The sequence below is a fragment of the Aptenodytes patagonicus genome, chromosome 7 (assembly GCF_965638725.1).
Source record: "Aptenodytes patagonicus chromosome 7, bAptPat1.pri.cur, whole genome shotgun sequence".
In the NCBI taxonomy this organism is placed as follows: Eukaryota; Metazoa; Chordata; class Aves; order Sphenisciformes; family Spheniscidae; genus Aptenodytes; species Aptenodytes patagonicus.
In genome coordinates, this window is record NC_134955.1 from 20,971,012 (window position 1) to 20,989,539 (window position 18,528).

General features: G+C 40.5%; 1 protein-coding gene across 2 annotated transcripts in view; it reads right to left on the bottom strand.

The window, feature by feature from the left end:
• LRRC56 (leucine rich repeat containing 56) overlaps positions 1-18,528 on the bottom strand; it is an 82,024-nt gene that overhangs the window by 17,361 nt on the left and 46,135 nt on the right. For both annotated transcript variants that reach the window (XM_076344277.1, XM_076344276.1), the window contains exon 5: positions 17,369-17,429. In XM_076344277.1, coding sequence (XP_076200392.1) covers positions 17,369-17,429 — 61 coding nt within the window. The remainder of the gene's footprint in view (positions 1-17,368; positions 17,430-18,528) is intronic.

Consider the following 18,528-nt stretch of genomic DNA (forward strand, 5'->3'; position numbering starts at 1 on the left):
GCAGCAGATGAAAGAATACGGTCATGGGGCTCCTTCTGATCTTGGAATAAAGGTAACAGTTCTCTTAACTCATGTCCTCATGGACCATGAGGAAAAAAAGCAGCTTTGCATTGCCCTCTGAGAACCTCTTGCAGCTTTGATGCAGCTTTGCACCAAAAAACCCTACAGTCAAATTGCCTGCTTCAGGGATACTGCACAGCCAGCCAGCCCAAGAGGTCAGGAAGGAGTGCTTTTACAGGTAGGGATAGGCGTATTCTTGTCTGTGTTTTTTGTTGTTTCTCCACCATCTGAACACTTGGGAAGGGCCACATCAGGAGAAGGAAGACTGCATAAGGCTGAGTAAAGGATAGATGCATGGAAAAATATCCCCAGATGCCTCTCTCCTGCAATTTGCCAAATACAGGGTTGCATAGGGGTTTCTAGGGTGAAATCAGGGATTTTCACCCCTCTGCCTTCTGGGGCATGGTTTGTCCATGGGCATCATTCAGACCTATCTCACTTCATCCATCTTCTACCACTGCAGGGGCCCCAGGCATTGGGTGCCTCTGATCATCTCTTCCCTGGATGCCGCAGATTTAAGGTAGGTCATGATGGATACAACATACAATGTGTTTACATAACGTTTTATAGCCTTTGAAGTACAAACAGTGCAGCTGATCTAATGGCCAGAACAAAGCAAATACGAAAAATCTCAGTCACACGACACATCTCTTTCCGTCCTTATAGGAGGCTACTCCTCCTTATAGGAGAAAACCCTCAATTGACATAAACCACAACTCCTCCACCAAATTTTGTGCATCTAGGCAGCTTGCCCGTACTGACACAGGATGTTGCTGTCTAGTACAGAGACACAAGGATACAGCCATGCACACACAGAAACTCCCTTTATGTATAAACAATACGGTTCCTTCTGCGAATTTGCTGCAAGCTTACTTTACCTCATCCCTTAGCTATCAGGGCAACGGGGAACACTTGCCATTGTTTCACTGTACCTGCGACCAGATAAGCCCCTAAAAAGATGGAAGTTTGTCACATTACTTTCCAAGTACTCATTCGGATTTGCCTGACCTGAAGGATCGTAATGTCCCTGTATGTCATCACATCCCCAGCGTTGCAGAAGATCTTCCTGGGCCTATTTACGTTGTGCATATTTTATAAATAAAACAAACACCAGTTCTAAGGCTTCCTTAAGGAACAGATGCCTCCCAAAGTAATATTTACAGAAATTTATTATTAGATTTGCAAGCTGCATGCCAATAATAAGAAAGAAATTAAATCAAATTACAAAAGCAGAACCTACCATCAACCAAGGCCAACACATCCATAAACACAAATATGGTATTAGGAGTAATGTGAAGGAATTACATTGCTCATTTCATGACCCACTTCAAGCACTGATGAGTTTTTCAAATTTCAGGCTAATTTTGGTGCAGAATTTTCTTTTCTGTAAACCACTGAACATAGGTAAAGGAAAGCAGTCACTCTCATTTTTGTATCATTGAAACAAGTGTTTCTGATAGACGCTCTGTTTATTAGGCCAGCAAAACTGAAGACAATCCTAATCTGATTACTTTACATATGATATGGTAAGGTATGATTAATGAATTTTATTTTTTCTTTGTTTTGTACTTCCTAACTGAAGGTCTTTTGCCACAGAAGGAGCTTTCAGTAATATGCTTGTTCCTAATGTTTCTCTGTCAATATAAAGAATGCCAAAACAAAGCAATGGATTAATTCCCAAGCAGTTTTACACAAGACCCCGAGAAGAAACAGCTATCCCCTCTACTGCTAAAACCTTGATCACTTCATGCATTTTGAAGGAGCAGTCCCCTGCTCCTATTCAGAGGTCAAAGGATCCCAGAGTTAAATCATATTTCCCTCTGTGTGTTATGGTTTTCAGTTCCAGGGCTGGCTATGGCTAAACCCAGTGCACACAAATGGGGTCAGTCCCTGCTCACACTGTCTGCCAAGTCACGCACAGCACGTATTCACTATGAATTATTAGCTAATGAGTCTTCAAGCATTCTCCTGCTGCAGACACCATCAGAAGAAGACACTAATTTAAATGACTTCTAAAACCTACTTACCTTACTCTTCATAATTTACGCTGCCAAGTGCATAGTCTCAAATCCATTCCAATTTCATTCATGGGTTGCAGCTCTGACTCTCCTACAGCTAACTTTGGTGCAAGTCAGGAGTAGCATGTTTAAGGTTAATACTAATCAAAAAGTTGATTAGTATTAGTATTCTAGATAAAGGAATTAGGTTGTGTATCCCATGTCTTGGGTACTTGCAAAAGGCATAACTGCTGCGTTTTTGCAATGCAACCCAGTGTTTGATAACAGGGTCTCATTATTAAAAACTGCTTATACAGACACTTCAGAAAAGAAAAAAAACATGGAAGCTAATGGGAACTGGTTTCTTACAAGGCTGAAGTTGGCTGTCCCAAGCTCACCCTTAACCCATGAAACAAGATACTAAGAAAGCACGAACTTTGTTGCACTAAGTGTTTGGTATCACTTGGCCCACTTTTGCTGTCTATACTCTATTTCAGGAAAGGGAGCTAGCAAGCCAAGATATCTTCGCCCCCTGCCCTCCAGGAAGAGCACTCCAGCTCTTAGGGAGAGCAAGTGACTGCTGTCCCTCCTTCCCTGCTACTGTAGACAGGCAGCAGTGAGGGGTAGAGTCAAAAGGACTTTTTTCTCCGCCCAGCTCTGACTGCAGAACTTCGCTGCAAGTTAAAGCCAGGAACAAAGGTCCCCTTGCTGACTCTGGGGTCGTGCTAGCTTCTGGAGGAGCCTAAAATTCTGGGTCATGCAGTCACATTTTGGCCCTGCAGATCTTTACTCCTCCATCTGTAACAAGTCATCTCCAGTCAGAGATGTTATCACAGCAAAGTACATCTGCAAATATTTTATTCGGTAACTAACAAACTAATCTTTTGGAAGCTGTGTGAATCATGCTGCAGCATCAGAGAAAACTCCCTCATTAATTATTACACAGATAATTGCCCCCAAGAGCACAGCTGCTGTAAGGTGAAACAGCAACGTAACTCAAAGCAAGCTGCTCCTGACAACTGCATGCACCTGCATTTCTGAAAATACTTCTGAAATATTCTGGCTGGTGAGAAGAGAACTTAAGAGCTTGCAAGAGATGGGAGTGCCTCCAGGTCTACTGCATCTGGCACATCCACCTTGGAGGGGGTCAGAGCAAAGCGAGGAGTTGTGTGAGCACGCATGACTGCCATGTGCATGCAAGTGTGCGCACAGGTATGTCTTCATTTATGTTAAGTGCAGAGGGTCAGATCAGCCCAAACCAGGGAAATGCATCTCGTGACTTTTTAACGAGAAATGGAATTAATGGGAATCTGCACTCTGATAATAATTTACCAGGGTAAGTTATTTTAATATAATAATAAACTCTTAGTAACAATTTACCAGGGTAGTAGGAGAGAAAATCCACTATAATTATACACGTAGTGTAACAAAACACCCCCCCAAAAAATAATCATTGACTGAGACTAAAATTAATGAGATGTGTTAGAGATCAGAACCCTCATGTATTAGGCATGATAATACAGTTGTATAGAAAATGACAGAATATATTCCTAAAATAGGATAGAGAATATGATTGAGAAGTTTGACAGCTGAAATAGGAAAAGGATGAGACATTGTACAAAGCTGGTGGCAGTTGGTCGTATGATGCAGCACAGGAGCGCCCCAGTAGTGTGCAAATAACAAAGAGCATATAGAAGGAACCAGAGGATACTGTAGAGGAAATGTAGCTCCCATTAATATACACAACAGATAATTCAATTCCAGTGGACAAGTGTCCCGTCCCGAGTGACATGGAAGCCAGGAACTTTACATAAAGGGCAAGGAGGCTCACTTCTGCTATGGTTCATGCAGGTCAGGTTTGAAGCAGAGACAAAGCACGGGGTGGAAATGCGTACATCATATTTTTGGTTGTGATAAACAGAGGATTACAGCCTCTGAGGTTGCCAAACCAGTGTCCTCCAGAGTAATTACTCCACATACACACCTACGCACCTGCCTGCAGAACACGCGCTGAACACCAAATCACGTTTTTAGTATCCAAAACTGCCAAGAAACCAACATAGACTCCCCTAGTTTCACCTTGAACCTACAAACTTGCATTTATAATTGATTTTTAAAAAAATAATAATAATAAACTGAAGGGTTTGAAACCTGGATTCCAACTATCTCCAGACACTGCTGCAGGGATGGGAACTCACCAAACAGCTCTGTTTCTGTGAGGGTCTTGGCAACACCCTCCCCACTTGTGCATGACCATTTAGGATTTTTTCCCATGAAATTTGATGCTCCCATCTTGTCATCACTCTCCCAGACTGGGGGGAGAGCACAGGGGCAAGGAACAGTTTGGCTTACAACACCTAATAACAAGTTCAAGAAATAATAACGTGTTCTTCCATTAATCCAACATCCTTGTTCTTCAGGGATTGATTCGCTCCAGCCAAAATTTTACTGGACGGAGACCAGACCTAGAGAGCCAAATCCTGCTCTTGGTTTCACCACAATAAATCTTGAATAGCTCCACTGAGCTCAAGCTACCCAGTAAACACAACAGCACAACCCTGAACACATTCATCAGCTTGAAAACCATCGTTTCTTTTGGAAGCTGGTTTCAAATCATTCACCTAGAAATAAAACACTAAATCCACTGAACTTGCATACAGTATCTAAAAGCACACATGCATCTGTTGAATAAATCTTCAGTAGCAATACATCTAAAATAGCCATTGATGTGGGTATTATTTAGTTTTAAAGGTCGCTCTGAAAACGAACGCACTGGTAATTGGAGAGATTTAGATTTTAAAAGTGACCAAACTACAGTCTTACAAAATAAAGGAAACAAAAAAATCTCATCTCTGATCTACAGAAATCAAGTTGAATTTAACAAGCCGCACTGTGATAACAATGATCCGGTCCATATGTCAGCACACAATGGTTTGGTTGTACAGATAATTCTGACATCAGAAGCAAAAACTTTTAAAGCCTGAATGTTATTTAAATCAGTAACATATGTTCGAATAGGAAGCTTACATAATAGTTTCATTGTCCTCTCAAATAGCTGTAAAGTATTCAAAATTGTAAAACTGATTGTATGCATGTGTTGCTCGTACTTGATCAAATCCATGACACAGCTCCCAACTCTGCAAGCAGTGCTGAGGCCATGTCCTTATGTCCCTGCAGTGTCCTTTCGCAGTCAAACAAATGGCATATGAATGTGAAGACCTGACTTGCTTTGCAGTATTGCAGCCTTGGTTGGTTTTGTACTTACTCTTCCAAATTCAAGTAGCAATATGCTGAAAACCGTTGGCTTGGGTCTCCTCTGTCTTGCACCTCACACAGCCATGGCACGCCGGTTGCTTTTAGCATCTTATGCTCCCTTGCGCAAGTGTGAACCACTGCCCAAGGTGTAAGATAACAAGGATCACGTCCCATCTGCTGCTGCCAGAAACCCACTTTTAGGCTGAAATGCCATGGAAATGTAGCACCTAATACTCTGGCCTCATTCTTCCTTCTGAACTGTGCAGCTTTTTCACAGTAAGGGTTCCTAACCCTGTTGAGACACATTGTTGGAGAATTCAAAAACTAAGCGAAAAGAGACTTTGCTAGGCAATTCTCAACTCATAAGCTTAAACACATCAGAGGAAGGCAAGAGTGTTTTAGGCTGAACAGAAAGCATGCATCTAACAAAGGTCTTTCTAAATAACAACTGTGTCTATGAAATTCTGTTTTCATAACTCCTTTTTACATGCAAATGAAGAATTTCTGTGTGAACGAAAAGTTATTGTTGCCAAAGGTCTTTGCAGTAGGGTGTCTCTGCTGTCCCATCTTTTTGAGGCAACCTTCACATGAATAAGAAGCTGTTCTCCAAATGGGCTGCAGTGCTGATGCCACTGGCAATATTTCTCCCAACAAAAAGATTTCACTTTTATTCCAGGGTTGTTTTTTTTTGGTTGGGTGGTTGCTTTTGTTTTAAGTTTCAAGTTTGGAAAGGGGCAAAGGTCTGGCATATTGCTTTTTTTACCTGTGGATCTCTGCCGCACACTTTGCTGACAGCAAAATGGATATCTGGGGAGGAAGTGCAACTCCCCCAGTGCTGCACAAGGAGTAAATCAGGGAGAGCATTCAGGGTTTCACACTTCGACCAGCCCCCAACTCTGCCTTCTCAGCTTCATTATGCCAAAGTGAGAGCCAGCTGCTACAGCTTTCATGAGCTTGCTAAAGCAAATTGTGATTACCAAGGAGCCATGTGCTTTTGGCCAGCACTTTCTCTAAAGGGAAAGCCTGAAAACAAGGACAGGAGACTTCCTGGCAGTTTGGTTGTTGTCCAGGACTGGAGCCAGAGACCACGCTGGTGGTCCTGGTACAGTACTTGAGGTCTGCCATGGACACGTCTGTGATCAATGCTTCAACCAGAGACACTGCATAAAAATCCTTGTTCCACTAACACCAGTGCCAACACTCCCCTTGCCTTCAGTGGGGCCGAGATCCCTCCCTCCCGTGCCGGCAGGAGAGGATGGCATCTGGAGACAGGAGATGACAACAGGGGAAGAACCCAACCCCAACGAGATACAACTCTGGGCCATTCCTGACTTACAACATTTTCACGCATCATTGTTGCTTCTCATTGCCTCACTGAACTCACTGCAGCAACCACAATATTACACTAAGTGCTATGCTACTTGCAAGCGCTTTATTTTCCATGTCAGATTATACCTCATTTAAACCAAAAGTGCTTGCTGAGACCAAGAGGAGAGAGGTATTTGTAAACGAAATTGAGTGCTGATACACACGTTTCTGTAACTAGTCATAATCGTGCTTAAGTTAACCCAGACACTTACTTCTGTTAAAGTTAATACACATGAAATGTAGCTTTAGTTTGAAGTGCTCTCATTTTTAGTTGCTGTCAAAAAACCTAGAGCAGAATAATGGTCTTGATCAATGTTGATGTACTTGGAGTCAGGAACAGCAATTCCCTAACGCACGAATGTGTATAGCATGCGTGGGAAGGATAACGTAATTTTGTGTTAATTTCCTTTTGATCATTAAAACTGCTTGTCAGCTTAGTTACTGGTAGCATTTTAACAATGAAAGATCAGTTACTCTAACTCAGCTCCCACAATTTGAAAGGAGTAGGGGTTGCCAAAGTGTGGTTCTATGGGCCAAGACCTGCCCTTGATCTTTGGGTTTTTTTCCACCCTACTCCAGCTCCCACCTTCAGCATGAAGCTGCGCCCCAGAGATGCTGTAGAAACCCAACACACTGTGCTGCATCTCACTGGGTGCATTACAACTTCCACAAGAGCAAGCGAATTTTCAAACAGGATAAAGTTGAGACACACAGTAAATAAAACTCTCACACCTACATATCTATTGCCCCTCAATTTAGCCCCAGAGCTACTGACAGTTCCTATAGCTTTGGCAATTGTTCATTCTCATTGTTGAAAGTTTACATATAAAAAAAATTAAGGATAATGAAACTGTGGTTACAGAATGAGTTCTTTACATTGAAGGAATGAATCCCACAGCGCTTTGAAATTTCCTGCATGAATAACTTTTCAGTCTCCCACATGTTGTGTGCCTGTTTCACAGTATGTTCCAGGTCTGAGCTTTGGCAGAGTAAGACAGATATATTGCAACTTTGACTGAATATAGATATCATCCTTCAAAATCAACACTTGAAACTTTTAATGCTGCAGGGTAAGCGGAAGGAATATTCTGTAAAAAATCCAAATCAGCTGACAGATTCAGTGGTGTTAAGACACACACCACAAAAAAAGCCCCCAAGCCTCCTTTTTCTGAGTACCAGAAAAACTGGAATTCTAGGTTATCTGACCAGACAGAACTAAAGAATTGGATCAGCTGTGAGTTGCTATTCAACTTTTGTCACGGTAATGGCTATAGAGTTTCCACTGGAAAAAAAAATACTTGAGACACTGCAGAAATGGGTTGATATGAAGACCTAGAGAGAAAATGTAGTTTAAAGTGATTTTATCTGAACGTACAGTGGCGGGAATGGAGGTTCTTGAGATTCTTTAGATCTGGCACATTTGTATGACACTAATGATTTTCTCCTGTGGCTGATGGTCATTTCTTCTTCGTACCTTTTCCTTCCTTTCTTTTTTTATCTGTGCATATAATCAATAAGAAAACAGAAAAAATACAGAAGCTTGCAAGGAACAGATATAGGTACAGCTTCGGCCTGTGAATGCCTGGCAAATGCCAGTTGATTTCCTCCAAATTTCTTTTTTCTCTCAGCCTCTAATGTTCACCCCAGATTTGGCATGATAGACTTGTCTCCGTATGTCCTGAGTCAAGACTTTTTCCTTAAATGATAGCTTCAAGGGTGACTTTCTCTGCTTCTACTGGCCTCCAGGTGTTCTTTTACAAAAAGCAAACAAGATGCAGAAGAGAAGCTTGGGAGGGACCTCAGAGCCCATCGACCTCAGTGCCTACTGAGGCAGACGAGATCTTATAGATTTCCATACTGAGGGTGTTACTACAAGACAGAACCTCAGCATTTATTTCACAGTACACCAATAGACATCCCAAATCTGGTGCAGGTGTGCTAACTGGATGTATAGCAAATTCCACACCCTGTCCTTGACTTCTTTCAAACAAATTACCACTCTAGGGGGATCTGGCAGTAGATGTTGTAATGTGTCCTCAGTCATGGAGATGAGCCTTATGGCAGAAGTGCAAACCCTCACAAGGGCTCTCAGCTACCAGAGATGCCACTGATCAGCTCCGCTGATCAATGGAGAGACTTCATCACATGTGAGCAGACTAATTGTTCTAGCTCCCCAGTGCCCTCCTGCCAACACAAGTCTCAAAAGGCCTGCATAAACAACTTCAGAAGAGCTCACACAAAATTCTCCCACCCATCGGGACCTAGCTTTGGAGGCAACAGTAATTGCCACCCACAAGTAACGGTTCCTTTATAGACATAATTTGCAATGGTTCCTTTGCAGGCTACCAACAGTCTTACCAAAATGGTACACAGTCTTTGTGCAAGAGAGACGCATACTGTGTAGACTTCCAACTAGTTCATGAGTTGGGATAAAACCCTTCATTGGCAATGATCTATATTGATCTTGAGAAAAGCAATTCTATTAACTTGAGCTGGCTGGCTTTTGGCTGTGAAGTAAGGGAAAATAATCCCTGAAACAGCTGCAGAAGAGTCATGTAACCCACTACCTGCCACATTATTCGAAAGTGGACACTCACACCATGAATTTCAGTGGCTCTCTGTATCTCTCCAGTGAAAACAAAGGTTTCCAAATTGACATACCTATCAATTTTTACATAAGCTAACTCCAATATATTGTACAAACAATCTGGCATCACTGTTAAGTACAGATGGTAGGAAATGAAATACTTGTATTTCACAAGACACAAATATATAGATATACATTTTCTTTCAAACTGTGTTTCTTCTGCACCATTAAGTTAGCTTGGGAATGCAAAAAGGAAAAAAACCTCAGTGAAGATGGCTAAGAGTTGTATTTAATATTAATGAGTGTATAAGGTAGAGAGATGACTCCCCCTAATTATAATGCTTTGTGAGTTTAAAAGTAAATACCAGGTAACCTAAACTACTTAATAAAAAATGAGATTCTTGAAAACAAAAAACCTTACTCCACTCAGAAACAAACTGCACTTTTACCTTAAAGTAGTGGGAAGAATCATTGCAGATTAGAGCAAATACTCTTAATATACAGAATTTAGTTATTCACATAGATGAACTTTACAGAAGGTCCTTTCGACAATGGTAGCTGTATTGTTTAAACACGTAACAGTGACAAAAATTTCTATGAAGACAACCCTTCCACATCTGGATAGCTCCACTGGCAATGGGCTAATTACTACTGCTTCCCAACGCAGTTCTTTGGGTTTTCTCAGATGACGATTATAACCATTCTTTCTCATCACTGACTAAAATGAACATTTAGGTGTAAATTTTCATAAGTGATCCCTGACATTGACAGCTGAAACAGAGCAGCTGCAAACCCTAATAGCCAGGCACGTAAGTACTTATTTGCTGGCAGAAATCAGCTAGTTATTACCAACGTTGTTATTTATCATATTATAGTAGCCATCCAGAGCATGTAAGTGAGATCATGATCCCATTAGCAAAGCCTTGTACATAACTCATTCAAGACTGTGTCTGCCCTGGAGTAATATATAAAGTAAACAACTGAGATGATTGAAAATAAGGTGAATTTCTACAGCTAACCCAGGATGCTATAGAATCAACAGCTAACCCAGGAACTGAGTCGTATTTTTGAAGTCCTGGTCCAGTGGCTCAGCCACAAAGCCTAGTCTTGCCACAGCCTAGTCTAGCCAAAGCCTAGTCAGCCACAAAACCTCTAGTCATTGCCATTGCTATCTCCAGTTGGTTCAAAGAGTAAAGCTGCCCCTGTAATCCCAGAGACTGGAATCAGGTGAGCTTGTGGACCCCTAAAAGGTTCCTCATTCACTAAAAGCAATTGGTGCATCTTAAGTAATTACTACTTGTAAGCAAACAGTATTTGTAAGACCAAAACACTGATTAATATAGAATTTCAGAGGTTCCCTTTGGAAATGACAAAAGCTTTTATCTATGTGTTTTCTTGATGAAGGAAAGGAAAGGAGAAATGGTGTACAGAGGGTAAGAGCCAGACATGTGGCTTTTGCAGGTGTGGATGCATGCAGTTGTTTCTGCTCGCTGACCTTAAAAGAGTAAGGGCTGGATTCTTCCCATGGGACTGAACAGTCTACCCTCAAATGTCAGAGAAGGAAGGCAGGATGCCTCTATCCTCAGACCTTCTCACAAGAACGGAAAAGCTGTGAAGTGTCCACCGTCTCCCCTCTACTCCCCTGACCCCCTGGAACACACTGTACTGTCAGCATATCCGCAGCTCAGGGAGTGCTCACTTCGAGATGAGCCGCATCTCCTGGCTGGACAACACCAAGTGAAGCTGGACCCCAGAGAAAATCATACATGGAAAAGGTTTGAGGGCTTCATGTCAACAAGCCCAGGCTCCAGCAGAGGTATTTACTGCTCAAATATTCAACAGAGCTATGTTAGCAAGGTAGTGGCTGAGGCAGCGGTAAAGAGAAGCTGAACTCTCATCTCAGATGGGTGCGTGGCACAAGACAACATCCTGAAAGGAAAGGCCACTTTTTACCAAATATACTCAAAGTGGTGTGTCTATTCAGATGGTGGGCATAGAAGGGGCACAATTATTTATTAAACAATGGGCTTACCTTACCTTGCAGATGTTTACTGGCAGACTTGCTGCATGCATTATCTATTATTTATTTACTTTGCTATTTCACTAGCCACTTTCACGCTGCAAAAAGTGTTGTGGTCTCTGATGATCCTCTTACAGTTTTCATGCCCTGTATTGTACTGCAGCTTGGATCAAAAAATAGAAATATGATAGTGGTGCCCCTGGGGGAAGAAACCTGCCTCTGCGGAACTGCTCAGGTGACAATGAGAGCAGATTCTCTCTGCTTTGTCTGAGATGAATGCACTAGACCCTCCCCACTGGCCCTGTCATGACCAGGAGAGTTTTAAACTTGGAGCTGCAATGGTAGGACCTGCCTCATAACCCTGTTCCTTACAGGTACGCTCTGTACATGACAGCCTGAAATAGGTGGCAGGGGAGCTTCAGCTAGGGAAGGCTGCATAAAACATAGTGCTGAAGGCAAGAACCATGGAAAGATGCTGCAAGGCCACAAACTTGTTTTGATGTTTTCCGTGCTTGCTGCAGAATGGAGCCTGAGCTCCAGAACCGCAACGTGCATTTGTACAGAACACAAGTTCAGCTTCCCTTGCTGGTGAATCAGCCCATCAGACTCCCTGATATCTAAGGTCATAAAGACATTCACATTCTCTACTTTGGGCACCTGACCTGGTGAAATTAAACCAAGAAAAGACAGAAGCTTTACATTACCTTTCTATTCAAGGGAGAGCTAGGCATCTCAGAGAGGTCTATCCAGAACTGATAAATGGTCAAAGCAATCAGATTTCCCTAGGGCCTAATGCAGACAGGCTGATTGTGTTTTAGTGAAAGTAATCCACTTGACTAAAAGTAGCTGTATTTCTGCCCCCAAATCATTACTTTTTATCAATAATATGAATGTCCTTAAAACTGTCAATGCTAAATAAAACCTGAGGTCACAGCAATTTTGTCAAGGTTTGTAATATTCCCAGGGATCTGCAGGCATTAATACAGAGAAGACTCATTAATACAGAGATTAAGATTCAACTCAAATGTTGCTTGCTCCTGGCAAGCACCCAAAGTCCTCAAAGAACATGTTCTTAAGATAGACTTCATAGCAACCTTAACTGCTGAAGGACTTTCAGGCTGGCTACACAAAAGAAACAACAAAAACATTTCCTAAAGAAACTAGCTTGCATTTGAAATTAAATGCTTTCCCCATCCAGAAAAGCAAATGTCAAAGCAAACAGTGATGCTCTGGGCACTGAAATATGGACATGAAGAGATTCACCCAGATAGTGAATACCAGAGCAGTGGTTCTCTGACTGCATGTGTAAGTACAACCTAGAGCAAGAGCAACCTGATCCCTCATTAAACACTGTCAGAAAATACTGTAATACAAATAAATCATCTGTTGACAAACATTTGCATCTTTAATGCAAACTAACTGAATTGGTTTTAGAAAATATTTTTGGATTTTATCTATCATAAAAGCAACGCTGATCCTTGTTGCACAAAACTCGTTGCATTTATGTGTAGTACCTATGTTACATGCATCAGACATAGTAATCCAGCAATTGCAAAAAATTAGAGATGACAGGCAGAAGAAAAAGCAAACTGGAGAATAAAAAGAGCAAGGAAAGGAATAAGTAAAAATGACAAGGAAGAAACAAATTTAGGGGAATGATGCCCCTAAATCTCTTCTGTTTGAGAGAAAACGATCCAGCAGATAGTGGGTACCTAGACACACACTATCAGCAATACATCAAATTTTGGGTTGATCAGTGTCGCGGCTCAGTCTTATACAAGATGGTGTAACTTGGTCCAGATCCAGCAAAGCACTTGGACTAATGTTCAGTTTTCAGCTTGCGAGCAGTTCCACTGAAGTCAAACTTCTTGTGACTTTAAGAGGTGAGCATTTGCTTAAACTCTTTGTTGGATAAGTACCAAGGAGTAATATTGCCAAGTTCAAATTCCTAAAGATCCTGATTCAGGTCTCAAAAATATTTTTAAACATTGGTTTAAAGCCCTTGCCCTCAATTAAGAAAGAACTAGTTTGGCTCTGGTTTCTTAAAGTCATGAAATGATCAGCAAAATCCTTACTCAAATCATTTGGCTCACATTTTCAGTTATTTTTTCACAGTCAAGAGGGCTTGAAACTTTTCAAAAAGTGAATACAGAGATTCCTGTGTAGCCAGTCTTGTCCCCAGGAGCTGGTGTTTAAAAAAAAAAAAAAAAAAAATCTATCCTAAGACTCATAAACACATGAGAATTGTTGAATTTGAATGTACTCTGCACCTTGCTCATTTGAACCTTCAGAACAGCTGTCTCATTTCCACTCTCCCAATATGACTTTACTGACCCAAACAGACCAGGATTACTGTCCTCTTGTTCTGGGGGACTCTTCTGCAATAGGGCAAGAGCAATCTGAGAACTGCATGCAATGCAGACTGCAGCAAAGAAATGTTAATTCTATCTGGATGAAGGAAATCTGCTTTCCTTTCCCTATATGCCTCATACTTACTTTTGTTCCCACATTCTGCAGTGTCTGCATTTCATCTCACTTAAAATATAATAACCTCTCTCTGTTACAAGCAGTTGCTTAAGTAGCCCTGGGAGCAGACCAGTCTTCCGCTGGCTACAATGTGTAGAGCTGAATGGGAGGAAATGAACTTCAGCTTGTGAAACAGCTTCTGCTATAAACTTATGGGAACCAGTTCCTGAGATTCCCCTATCTGATTTAAAAGCCTTTTCATAAAGATATCTATCCAACGTTTTTAAACAGATCTTTTCATTCATTCCTGAATTGAGAATAAAAGCAATCTGATAAAAAATACATAGGCTATATGCCAAAGCAGAAGTAGTAATTCATTGGCCTTGAAATATAGTTCTTTTACTGGAAACATTACAAAGACGAGGACCGTGTGTCATCACAAAAAAAGAGGCAGTTTTTAACAGGCACTTTTCAGAATAGGCTCCACATTTCATCCTCAATTATCAGTTCATAAATCTAGAATTTCTTAGCTGCCAGCAGATGGGAAAAGGTCACCAAACCAGGACCTCATAAAATTAGTGCGATTTAGAAAATTAACAACAATCTGAACTAATTTCTTTCCACAGTACACTGGATTTTCCAGTACCGTTCCCCTTTAGCAAAGGGCCAGCAGAAAACTAAAACCCAGAAACAGCCAAAAAAGAAATTCCCTTTCAGCCGCCAAGATGGATTATCTGCAAATAAACTTGGATATATTTTCCTTATGGATTAAATTAAATAGTTGATAATGATATCCTGCACCTATATATAGCCTTTCAAAGTTTCAAGTATACAGAAGTAACACATGCTTTAGGAGGGTTGGGGAGGGACCATGAATTTACAACTAAAGTAGCTCAACCACATTCCCCACCAAAGGAACCAGAACTCCTTCAGGAACTACCAGGAAAAGCCAATATCCAAACTCACCAATGTAGCAAGCCTTGCTCTCCCATAGAAAATTGTAATACACGAGTACCTGGATTCCTCACTGTCAGAACATCCCTCCTTTGATTTCTGTCGAATGGCAAATGGCAACGCACACCTCAGCATCCTCACAACTTAAGTTCCTATGTGAGGTTGACAGGAGTAAACGTTTCAAAAAAAATCAGTAACTAAAATCAGGATCATAAATCCTTATTTTGACATCTCCCTATATGCAGTTTACTATCACAAGAATTCTTCCCCCATTTTCAAACTGAAAAAAGATGTTTTAATTCCATTTAATCCTAAAATAATTAGGAAATTCTACTCTGCAAGACAGACCCAAACAAAAATAAAGTGACAAAAAGCAAGTTTCCCATCTTACTACCCACTCATGCATACACACTGACAGTCTTTTGTTCATAATGATTCACCATGATACTTTTTTTTCACATAATATAGCATGAAAAGAATGTCTGCTTTTAACATCCCAAGTATATATGAAACACTGTCTTTCTTTTGCCTGCTTTTCTGTTCTTACCTTCTTTTCAGTAAACAAACAAATCTTCCAGTCTGTCCTTACAAGACACTTCCTGTTATCTGCTGCCCATTTTTAAATTACAACCACAATGATTCTGACCTTATAGCTGAGAAAGTCTGTGGGAATTACTTTTAATGAGAAGGAAGAACACTTTTTCTATCAGCCTCAAAAACCTCAGTTGCAAGGGTTTGGTCAAATACAACAAAATAATCACTTTTTGGACAGAATTCAAACATCAACAAGTTTAATTCAGAAATAAGATTTCTAAACATTTTTGAGTAAATGGCAACAGCCTGCTAGAATGGAAGCAGCTATGTTACATTAGCTATAGCAGACATCGCTACTGACGTGACAACAATGTTGTTTTAATGGGCATTAAATTGACATGATGCAGACATCCAAAAATAAAGTTCAAGTACCCAGGCTGTGCTTGCATGGGCTGTGCCCTTAAGTGTTCTGTGTTTATCAATGACAGATTGCCAAAGATGGGAATTAATAAAGCAAAGCTACTGCTGTACTATACTGACCGAGTTCTGGTCTGGGAGAGCTAACAGTCTTACCTATTCCCCAACAATTGCATTTAACCAGCACACAGAAAGCATGCTTATTTAAAGGAGGAGCAGGTAGCTTCTCCTGGGGTTTGTGTGCCTGGGAAGCATCATAATATTAGACTTGATATCCAAGCCAAAACATATTTACGTTATAGTTGATCAAATCAAAACTCAACTTGAGACCAAACATTACCTGCATCGAGGACCACAAGGATGTCAGGTCACAGAAAATGGTTTGCCAAAACTTTTCATGACAGAAGTTAAGAGTCTCAGAATACAAAGGGATGTGCAAAATCCTACTAAAGCCATAAGTCAAATAAACTAAACAGTTTAGTTTTCCTGAACTGCATCCTGTATTCAATACCAACAGAACTGGTCAAAACATTTTCCATTGACACATTTTAAGAGAATATGGATTTTTGACCAAACAAAAAAACTCTTTTAATTTTATTTTTCTTTTTAATATAATAAAATGTCTTTTGATATTGTCAAAAATATAATTTTTTTCACCCACTACTTACTCCTCCATTGCAATAATGGAGCAATTTCATGCTTACGATGGTGGTTGGTTGCCATTAAAATAATTGCAGCAATGTAGAATCACCACTTTTCCATGTTATGTACTAGAAGGTGGAAAAAAAAATTTAGACTGCAAATATTTCATTTCATCACCAGAACAAGGGAAAATAAGATCAAAGTGGGACAACTGAAGTTCATTAGCTACTTTAGTGATGATGCATGAGACCAAGAAGAATTTATTGCCGTTTCCCATCAGGGAACATGTTCTCTTTAACAAGAATTAGCAAAATCACTATTTTTTTCCCCCACAAATTTAGCAGATAGCCGTACAAAGCCAGAGAGCAGTTGTGTTTAACATAAAGATGGCCTTTCACACAGCCCTTTATTGATGTGAACTGTACTTTTCCATTATGCATTAATTACCAAGGGTAATAGATATCAGCACAGGAGAGAGAAGACAGCTCTGCCTCCTCATTGCGATGATTTTCACTTCTACCTTTCCAACCTGCCAACTTCCCAGTTCTCTGAGAGAAAATGTGTGATGCTTTCATGGAGCTCAGCAAGCCAGGGACATGCAGTCTTCATAGCAGCTCTCATAAACCCAACCTCATTGACTTCAATAAAGCCAGTGATTTTCATCAGCTGAGGAACTGGCCTGACCTGTATAGAACAGGCTACTGTGCACAATAAAAGCCCGAAGGCTGAAACACTCTGAAATCCAAGTGCCTAGACATAGATAAGAGGTGAATTTCTAGCTCCTTTCAAATTTGCGACAAATTTCCATGGACTTCAGCATGGCAAGAACTTCCTTGGTGGCAGACTGGGGCTAATTCATTGGCATCATTGCAGCTACACTGATTTATTCCAGCTCAGGTCCTGTCCTTAAACTTACGTGGTTGCGAAGCATATATTCATGACCTAATCCATTATCACAGCATGGGGAAATGGAAGAAATGAAAGCAGCACAAATGAAGATTTTATCACTTAAATAAAATTGAGGGCTGTTATTCTTTATGTTTATTTCAGTTATCATTCATTTCTTACCTCACAGACACAAGCAAGCTATTGTTCAACTTCAGCTCTCTCAGATGAGGTAGATAGGCACCTATGGGAACAGAATAAAGAATCACTTTGCAGACCTGGGAGTAAAGCAAAGGAAACTTCTGACAATTACAAGTTGAAGCAGCTAATTTTACATGCATTTCTTACCTGTTTCTGCCAGATCTGTGCTGGACCTCTTCTAAGAAAATTAATGAGATTATTTCACTCAAAAAATATTTCACCCTTTGCATTTTTGCAACATATACTTATTGTCTGCATGACTACCCAATTATAAGTTTTGGAACCCCTCTCTGACAATTCTAATAGAGCACCTTTCCAGACAGACAACAACAGAAACTGGCTTGATGGGTGACTGTTTTCTTTGGTCTGATTCCCAACCCTTATTGACTATTAATTGAGTGATAATCTGAAGAGGTAAGGGATGCTTTAGAGTATAGTATTCCATGACCTCTGATTTCTACACAATGCTTTTGCTTCTCTCCCCAAAAGTCTTTTTCTACCTATTTAATGGCAAGTAATGATGGACTTACTGGATACACAGCTAAGTAACATTTCTTCAAAATGCCATTTTGAGTCAAACAACAAAAGCATAATTTCCCTTGTCACATCATCATCTTTTATAGTTCACAGGTCCCCAAAACGCTACTTACATTTTGCTAAGCATTGTCTTCTCCTTTTAATTTTCTGGATGTGATCCATTGTTTACTATTCAGTTGTACAAGTTTCATATCTATGAAAACCTCAGTATTCTGTTGTTACTACTTTGATTAATGCTTTTTTCTATTCCCAAGAGACATTTGCCTTTTTGGTTGCTTCTACAGGTATCTCTGAACCAAAATCATAGACCAAATCCCTCCAAGCTACAGAATAATTTGGATATAAACTCAAGTCCCAGGAAACATTTGCTATTGACAACAGCAAACTTCTACCCATTCTCACTAGCAGAGTTTACCCATGGCTGGCAAGCATCCTTCAGTATAACATGCAACCACGTAGAGGTAATACCAATTTTAGACAAACTGGATCATTGCTAAAACATTAAAATCCGTTCTCAGCAAATATTTTTATGCGTCCTCTGAGTAATCTCCCTCTGGCAAGGGTGATTTAGCAGTTTCCAGGAGGACACCATTCCAGCTCTTTGC